The sequence below is a fragment of the Ammospiza nelsoni genome, chromosome 8 (assembly GCF_027579445.1).
Source record: "Ammospiza nelsoni isolate bAmmNel1 chromosome 8, bAmmNel1.pri, whole genome shotgun sequence".
Classification (NCBI taxonomy): Eukaryota; Metazoa; Chordata; class Aves; order Passeriformes; family Passerellidae; genus Ammospiza; species Ammospiza nelsoni.
In genome coordinates, this window is record NC_080640.1 from 1,510,948 (window position 1) to 1,520,755 (window position 9,808).

General features: G+C 45.0%; 1 protein-coding gene across 1 annotated transcript in view; it reads right to left on the minus strand.

Moving 5' to 3' along the window:
* MGMT (O-6-methylguanine-DNA methyltransferase) overlaps nucleotides 1-9,202 on the minus strand; it is a 140,134-nt gene extending 130,932 nt beyond the window's left edge. Inside the window, exons 1-2 of the mRNA XM_059477480.1 lie at nucleotides 9,146-9,202; nucleotides 404-447 (exon numbers count right to left, since the gene is read on the minus strand). Coding sequence (XP_059333463.1) covers nucleotides 404-427 — 24 coding nt within the window. The 5' untranslated portion in view covers nucleotides 428-447; nucleotides 9,146-9,202. The remainder of the gene's footprint in view (nucleotides 1-403; nucleotides 448-9,145) is intronic.
* Nucleotides 9,203-9,808: the final 606 nt, after the last annotated feature.

A 9,808-nucleotide genomic window follows, 5' to 3' on the forward strand; every position in this document is an offset into this window, starting at 1 on the left:
ATTGTCTGAATATTTGGATAAACATCCATGTTTCTTATTTTGCTACAATGCCACTGACCTACACTTACATCACTGAAGCATCAAGCCTCAAAATTAAGCCTGTTTTCCAGGGAGGTGTTTATTATTAGGGGATGGAAACAGCAACAAAACTGAGAGAGCAGCCCTGTCCTGTTATTTATGCTCTGTGGCAGATGGATACGTGCTGGGGAAAGGCCCACTGATGCCTGTTACCAACCATGACAGAGCTACAGAGATTTACAATGCAGCATCAATCTTGTCAACTGGATTCCTAATCCTGACTGCTGGGCACTGGGGAAAAAACAAACTATGTTACGTGAACTCTTTTGTAATGCTGGACTTGCAGTGGCCACCCCCCTGCAAGGGCACTGCACTGGAAACTTACTTTGGGAGCCATCCTCGATGCCATCCCGGAGGAAAAGGCTCCACCTGCAAGGAAAAAAAAAATAAACATAAATTCCCAGTTAGACGGTTAAATCTGAATTCCACAGGGAGAGCTGAATATCCAGAATATCCACCCCTGCATCAGTTTCTAAACGAGCTCCAAATTTCAGTACGCAGAATTTCCAAAGGGAGTGTGGTTTTTTTCACAAACAACATGGAATTTTAATGTTAAGTCACCCACTCGTCATGAGTCAAACAAAAAAAAATCAACAGATGGCACATTGAAGAGTTCTTCCACAACAAGCACTGCACAACTCTGATATCTGGAATAAGAATGCCTCCAAAGATAAAAGTATTAATTGAATAATTTTTTACAGGCTGTCATGTACTTCTAAGCGACTGAGTAAAACGAAGAGCCTGTTGTGATTTAGGAAATGCCACATTTTAAGGCATGAAAGTGATTTTAAAGCAAGTGATTGTGATGTATTCTGGGTTTAAAAGCACAGATTTCACGCCACTGAGTACCTGAAACATTTTAACTTCAATTATTATAATTCTAGCCTTTAACATTCTTTATATCATTAAAAACCACAACCGGCTCCTTTTTGCTCTCCCCTTGGAAATAAAGAATATTTCCTATTTCTTTGGCATTTAGCTCCCTCCTCTATGTTTTTCTTTAGTGCCACTCTGCTAATATCACTCTGTCTTTGAAAGATGTGACACAAACACAGTATTTTTTAAAACCAAGGAGATTATGTGCCAAAGCTCAGCTTCACAATCCTGACTCACAGCCAGCCTCGATGGGAACTGCTCCACTGAAATCAGAGAATCACCACTCCATGGGCAGGGATAACTGTATGCACTTCAGGAATGGTAAATCTCTTAAAAAGGAAATTATATCAACATCCCAGGCTTTCCAAAACCTCTCCTTGGAGTCCAAGGCACTGACAGAACACATGGCCACTTCCCAGCCACTTAAAACCAAACAGCAACATTTAATCTAAATATTGCATCTTACTTAAGTGTTTAAAATTAAGATGAATAATTAGTATTTTAACTATATAACAAGGCAGGCATTGCAAAGAGAACTCTGCATTTTTAAATGCAGGTCAGGCAGATGAGCAATCTAATAGAACTACTTAAAATATCTGTGATAGAGCTAAAAATAAAATAGTAATTTACTTCTATCATCAGTTCAGAGCTGGGTATTTCAAAGCACCCAGCAACGCTCAGGTGTTTTAGATCCTCCTGAAGGGTAAAGATGAAATCTTTGCCTCAACAATCAGATTTATCCAGAAACTCATTTCAAACCCTGGTTGAGCTCCACCTGCTCACCCAACAAGGCTTTCCTTGCGTGACCAGAGCTTGGGTAAAACCAGTCATGTCCAAAGCCCTGTGGTTAGAGGATTTCTGACTGCCAAACTGGGGGAAACCATACAAAAAACACCCCTTGTAAAGTCCAAACCATCCCTCCAAAATGCACCTCAGCCTTGCAAAGACTGTCTTGATGGAGGAGGTCAGAACTTCACATGGAGCTGAAGGGTTCTCCTGAGGCTGGCTTTGAAAGCAAGGAGTCAAAACCTCTTTGGAGCAAAACAAATTGATCAATTCAGTGATGCCACGAAAAGGCAAAACCTTTTTGGAGCAACACAAATTGATCAAATTCAGTGATACCACAAAAAGCCAAAACCTCTTTGGAGCAACACAAATTGATCAATTCAGTGATGCCACAAAAAGCCAAAATCTCTTTGGAGCAACACAAAGTGATCAAATGCAGTGATACCACAAAAAGCCAAAACCTCTTTGGAGCAACACAAATTGATCAAATTCAGTGATATCATGAAAAGCCAAAACGTCTTTGGAGCAACACACACTGATCAATTCAGTGATATCATGAAAAGCCAAAACCTCTTTGGAGGAACACACATTGATCAATTCAGTGATACCACGAAAAGCCAAAATCTCTTTGGAGGAACACACATTGATCAATTCAGTGATACCACAAAAAGCCAAAACCTCTTTGGAGCAACACACATTGATCAATTCAGTGATACCACTTCCATGGTGTGGAAATTGAGACACCAGAATCAAACCTCGAAAAACTGAAACCTTCATGCCAGCAATGGCTTCACCAAATGGAAAATTCCCCCCTCCATTTGCAGAGTGGATGAACTGAAGGGACTAATGAGTAGTATGGGAAAAAATAAATAGTTGACAATCCTCACTAGCTCAGAGCTGCCAACAAGGAGCGGTGACATCCATCTCCATCTCTCCTGCCCCAGCTTCTCCTGGCCATTCCAGCAAGATGTTCCCAAGCTGCCCACAAGCTCTGCTGCCACCCAGGAGCTGTGCTGGGGGAGCAGGATGCTCCCAGGACACCCGGAGATACACAAACACCTGCAGGTGCTCAGCGGTGCAGGAAGCAAACACATCACAGCGAGCATCCCAAACCTCTGGATATGTCAACAGGCCACAAAGGTGAAGAAAAGTCAGAGGTGGCATCAAAAACAGCTCCTTGAAGGGCAGGAAATTCTTCAGCCATGTTTTGCTGATGATCTAGAACAGAAGTCCTTGGGCTTTAAGATACTTCCCTGCTTTTTTTCCCCCAGGACTGCAGCCTGACGAGTACATGTGATAGCAGTAAGAACGTGGATTAATAAAAAGTATTTTTTCTCAGTTCATCAACTTTTAAACACTAAAGGAAGATTCTCCTTGAAGGATAAGTCCTCGGGACCCTCAATAGAACACTCTGGTTCAGCACTAAAATTAAAAACCAGCCATTACACCAAGTGACTACACGAACAAAATTCCGTATGAAAACATTTAAAGTACATTAGATTTTTGGTCAAGATGAAAGCCTGAGAAAGAAAAAAAAATCCAGCAATCTATTCTAATTGGGTTCCCATGGTAACTGTACAATTGGGTTTTTCAGTATAACATCCCAAAGGCCCAATGCACACTTGTAAAATATACTTCAAACAGCCGGAATTGTTTTTACATTACAGCACTCCCAGGAAGATCAATTACTATACATCCCCACCCTAACTATTAGTGGCAGGAGATGTTAACACTATTGGCCATATTAACATAAGTCATGTAAAAAACCCCACATATCACCATCATTATATAAAACTAATTACACACTTCAGATTCATCAAACACGTTCCGAGTAATAAACCAATACCAGTCTTGTCACCAGATCATGTTTACTGAATGCAAGAAATCAACCCCAAATATATGCCAAAGCATTTTTGCTTCTCATATTGATCCCAAGGATAAACAGAATCAATCATTAATAATTACATTATAAGATGACCCAGAGGGTTAATCATATTCTTAGAAAGTCTCGCTGAGGAATCAAATATAATGGCACAAAAAGGCAACTGAAATGCATTTAAATCCAGGGCCAGCTGCATTAACAATAATAGAAAATAAAGTACATTAAACTGGTGCAATCAGGGAAAATAATATTATTGCTATGTTTTAAAAAATAATAAAACAAGCATTTTTTACTTGCCTGGAAGAGTGGGCAGCCCTGGCACAGGTGCCCAGAGCAGCTGTGGCTGCCCCTGGATCCCTGGCAGTGCCCAAGGCCAGGCTGGGCACTGGGGCTGGAGCACCTGGGGCAGTGGGAGGTGTGGGAACAGATGTTCTTTAAGGTCCCTTCCAACCCAAACCCTTCTGGGATTTCATAATTTATTTTAAAAGTGTGTTTCAGCTGAAGCACTTTGCCTTGTTGGATCCCACTTTCACCTTCCTAAAGCACAACCCTGGCCACACAGACAGATTTTATTCCATCCCACTGCCTAAACCTCCATGTTAAAAGGGAATGGTGATCCAGGCCCACTAAGCTGGATTCCAAACCAATGAATTCCCTAATATTTCAGAAAAAAAAAAAAAAAAAAAGAAAATCAAACCAAAAAACCCCAAACCAACAACTGTGGCCAGCTTGAATAAACCACATCAACCAAAAATTTTCATATTTTATGGCGTCAGCCAAGAACCAGAGGTATTTCTGTTGTCAGCAGGAGACTGTGCAAGGCATTTCCCATTTCCCACACGGTTCCCACTGCACCTCTGCCCATCCTTAAATCCAGCAGAGTGCAGGGAACGTGAATTGTGGGAATGGTTTCTGCAGGACAAGGGCGACAGCAGAACCATCCTGTCCCCACCACCAGCCCAGGCTGCCAAAGCAGGCTCGTGCTGCCCGTGTACTGCCATGTGCTGAACACTCATCTGCTGGTTTCGTGATGTGAAAAAGAAAAATTAATCTTTTAACAGGACCTTAAGTATACTTTAGGTGTTTATTAAAAAGTGTAACTAATTAACAGACCTTCTGCATACTTGAATGTACAAACAAGCCGAGATAAGAGCATTGTTTGCCTTGTGCTGACTGATCTAAAGCACTCAGATAATTTCAGTATTCCTGATGATGATTATGCAGCAGCACTGACAAGACAGCACTAATTCTTGCTATCTGCTAATGCAGGGTTACCTGGAGGGACCTAAATCTGCACGTGGAGCACAGAGATGGCAGCATTCACACAACAAAACACTCTGACTCCACTGGGCTGTGCTAATATATATATTTAAATACTGACTGCATTGATCTGCACTAAAAGGTGGCATTTGTATAAAAATGAAAGGCTAAAATGCATCCATCAGGTCATAACTCAAATTATTATTTATTCCCCGCTGCCAAGCTGCTCAAGACTCCAGGCCATTGGTCAATGCTGCTATTTTAACTCCTATTTCACTCAAAAAGGACAGAAGTCAGAACCTTCGTTTTAATGAACTCCCCTCTTCTTCTTTGCAATTAAAGGTGATTTGCTCAGGTATGTTTAATAACCTTCAGACTCCCTGCTGCATCAGGGAGAATTTCAGCTGCACATCCAAGTTTTACAAGTGACACGAAAAGATACCTGAAACTATCTGTATCATTTAATTTGGTCCAGAATAACCTGATACTCCCGACAGCTACCAGGACATGATAATTTAGGTGGGCAAATATAAAATAGTAAATAAGGAAACAACTCCAAAAAGGATTGGCAAAAAGCATCAAAATAGCAACATATTCCAAATAACTTTTACAATTACTCAAATTCATTAAAATCCAAACCCCACAAGCTTTATTGGCATTCAGTAAATTGCCTGGACCATAAGCAGCTCAGTTTTAAAACTCCATTCTGTATTTATGAAGAATACCTCAGCACAGGTTTAGTTTTATAGTTTGGTTGCTCCTCCAGCTGTGTGTTAAACTTAATGCTGGCCCAAGCACACCTGTGCAGGGTGATATGTCAGAAATACTCAATTCAACAGGGGTTTTTCCTTACATTAGGAGGATTTTACCCATTATACCTTCAGATAAATCAGCACAATTACTGGTCAGTAACATTCCCAGCTATCAGCAGAGGGAGGGAATTCAGGTCTGGAATTCTGCTGTAAGGACACCGAGCTTTTCACTTTTTAATTACAGCATTAATGAAGTTAAAGCTCCCAAACCTACCCCAAACGTGTTCTGCAACCTGTCACTACCTAAAAGATTCCAAACCTCCCGAAATTAAAACTTCACCCTCCATTTTCCCATCAGTTACATTCTCCTCACCAGTCCAGATATCTTATGAACACTGGGTAAACGAGAGAATTGCACAATCCGTCAATAAAATAAACGTATTTTCAACTCCTGTCCAGATGACTCAAGTTGTCAGTAAAAACTGCCACCAGCGCTGCGCTTGCAGAAAAATGTCCATAAATGCATTATTGCGACTGGCAGATCGATGTCCATAATAAAAACAAATAGAGTTAACAAGTGCTGGCTCCTCCAGTTATGCCACGGCTGGGATGTGCATCCAGCCTCCCTGACAACTGCTGGGAACGGGCAGTGCCAGCTCCACAGGCAGGGAGCATCGTGCTGCAGGAACTCTGCAGTGTCACAGGGAACATCAGTGCCTGCAGGATGGATTTAGGAGCTCCATGTGCTCAGAATGTGACATGGGAACAGAGCTCCTGCTCAAATGGCTGAAGCTCTGCTCCATCATCATGCTGGGAAGGATTTGTTCCCTGGCACAGGTGCCCAGAGCAGCTGTGGCTGCCCCTGGATCCCTGGCAGTGCCCAGGGCCAGGCTGGGCATTGGGGCTGGAGCACCTGGGACAGTGGGAGGTGTCCCTGCCATGGCAGGGGTGGGATGGATGGGATTTAAGGTCCCTTCCCACCCAAACCACGCTGGAATTCTGAGATGGGATTTAAGGTCCCTGGGTGGCACTGGATGGGCTTTACAGTCCCTTCCTTCCCACCAAATCATTCTCTGATATTGTTCTGGGAACTCTGAAATAACAACTCACCAGCAGAAAGGCTTTTTCTTTCAGAAATGAAGTGTAATTTAGATCAGCTGTGTCCCAGGCAGAACAGCTGACTGGGCTGGAGGCTGCTGTCTAATTTTGACACCCCAACACTCCTGGACCTCCAATTTGATCCCATGAAGCTCTTCCAGCACCAACACCTGAATAACCACCCTGCAGCCCCACAGGTGAGGATGCACCAGAGGAGGGGGACAGGGAATTACACACTGGCTGCTCTGCCACCCTGAGAGTTAATTCACAAGCATCAGCTGCTCTCAGTTCTCCAAAACCTTATCTGTATAGGAAAAAAAACCCACCACAAAACCAGCCATGCATGTCTTTGACATGCCCTCCTTTGGATTTTTGGCACTACTGCTCCTTCTGGGTGTTTCCCCTGTCACCAGTGAGTTTAACCAGAGCTGCTCAGGTGCAGCCTTTCCACCTCACCCACACTTGTCCTAACAAACATCCTGCTTTTCCTGCACAAATCCTTAATTCAGCCATCCAGGGCAACCCCTGAGCCCTCCCAAGGGGCAGCAGCTTCTCGTCCAGGCCCTGCTCCCCTCAGTGATGCCATGAGCTGATCCTCTGCCCAGGTGAGGCGTTAAACAGTGGTGACAAGGTAATTACAGAGTTATCAAGAGGTAAAGCAGCCACGGTAACACAAGTTAGTCTCTAACTACAACAGTTTCCTGTAGAGCTTCTGTTCTCCTGCTGCAATAATTGGTGTAATGAACTTGTCACGGGCCAGAATGCAGATAGGACTTGCTAAAGCCACCTCACAAGCTCACACTGCCACATCTTTTTCCTGCTGAAACCTGAAGATTTTGGTAGAACAGTCATTTCTGTTTGAAAACAAAGCAAACAAAAGTTTTACTATGAAAAGATCATGTCACAGACTGACAACATTCACAAGAAAAGGATGTTTTTAGACATTGAAGGGGTAGGTTTTACCCCAGAAACAATAAACCCACAGCCCCAACTTTAGTTGCCAGTGCATAAGGGAGACAGGCAGTGCTTGGGGGCCAAAACCTTTAACAGGTTTACAAAGGAACTCTGTCATCCCAACAGACCCCTCCAGACGATGACCCCTGTGCAGGGTGAGCACAAGCCTGGACACAGAAGAGACCTGAGAAATGACTGTCACAGCACCTGTGTAATACCCCAGTACATAAAACTGAGATTTCTCAAAGTGGAACACTGCCCAGACTGCATCTCACCATTCAATAAGAGCTCCATTCCACAAAAATAAGATACACATCACCACAAATACGGTTTATTTGGGAGGAGCAAATAAATTAAATAGTTCTTTACATTTACCGTGCTTTAAAAGCTGCACGCAGGTATGTTATTGTACAATGTATTGTATATTCTATAATAGATTCTATAATATTGTATATATATTGTGTAATAGATTGTATAATATTGTATATATATTGTATAATATGTATAATATATACATTATATTGTATTATCTTATCATATTATATAACTATATATATTTAATATAGATAATTATATATATTATATATAGTTATTATATAAAATATATATACTACATATATTATATATTATTATATATAATATACATTATATTATATTACTGTATTGTATTATTGTATTATATATATTATATTGTATTGTATAATATATTGTATAATATTTAAATTACTTTAAAACACCTGCAGATCTTGGCTTTTGTATCAGTGCTGAAAGGATATTTTCAGATTAACATTAATTTCATATTATTAGAGTGGGTCTAATCCCTCTTATTATTATTTCTTCTATTAGAGCGGGTCAGGCTGGGAGGGACCACAGCGGCTCACACGGTTCCACCAGCGGATCCCCGAGCACATGGCACAGCACGGCGCTCAGACACTTCTGGAATATTCCCGGCGAGGGAAACCCTACAAGCACCCTGGGCAGGCTCTTGGGCAATTATTTAGGTGCAGTTTACGCTCCCGGAGCCCATCCGGCAGCAGTGCCGCCCCCCGCCCCATGCCCACCGCGCCCCGGGGATGCTCCACGAAGGGACCGGCCCTTCCCGGAGCGATTATTTTGGAAATTTACAGAAACCCGCTGTGAGCCCAGGCTGCTGCCATCCATCCCCCTTTCCCCAGCACTGTTCCAAGAATAACCAGCAGGCTGTTGGAGGCCGGGCTCCCCCGCAGCCCCAGCCCCGGCGGGTCTGCGCTGCCCCGGCTCTGCGGGCTCCGGGGACCGAGCATCCCCCGCTCACCCGGCCCGCCTGCCTGCCCACCCTGCGGGCCGCCCCTGCCTGTCCCTGTCACTCCCGGCAGTCTGTGGCTGTCCCTGGAGCTCTGGGGCCGTCCCTGGCGCTGTCTGGCTGTCCCTGGAGTACTCTGGCTGTCGCTGGTGTCCCTCAGCCGCGTTCCCCGCGCACCTGCCCGCGCCCCGGGATGGCCGCGGCCGCTCCGCACAGGCCGCGCTGCCGGGGCGGGGCCGGGGCCGCCCGGAAGCCGCAGCCGGGCGGGGGAAAGGGAAGAGGCAGAGCCGGGGAGTTCCAGGCGGCTCCGGGGGGGAGCCGGGAGGAGCCTGGGCCCTGCTCGCCGCTGGTGCGGCCGCGGCCGGCGCGGCCCGGCTGGGGCTGGGGCTGGGGCTGGGGCTGCGGGCTGGGCCGCACGCGTGGGAAAAACGCGGAGTTGTGTAAAAATCAACCCAAAACCAGCGATCTGTGCACGCTGACACGGCTGGGGGGGGCTCATCTGGGGAGGAGAATGCTCCAGGGAGAGCTCAGAGCCCCTTGCAGGGCTTAAAGGGCTCCACGGGGAGCTCCAGGGAGAGCGTCCAGGAGAGCTCGGCTTGGGATAAGGGATGGAGACACAGGACACAGGGAATGGCTTTAAACTGAAAGTGGGTGGATTTAGATGGGAAATTGGGGAAGAAATTATTCCATGTGAAGAAGATGAGACCCTGGCACAGGTGCCCAGAGCAGCTGTGGGTGCCCCTGGATCCCTGGCAGTGCCCAGGGCCAGGCTGGACACTGGGGCTGGAGCACCTGGGACAGTGGGAGGTGTCCCTGCCATGGCTGGGGTGGCTCTGGATG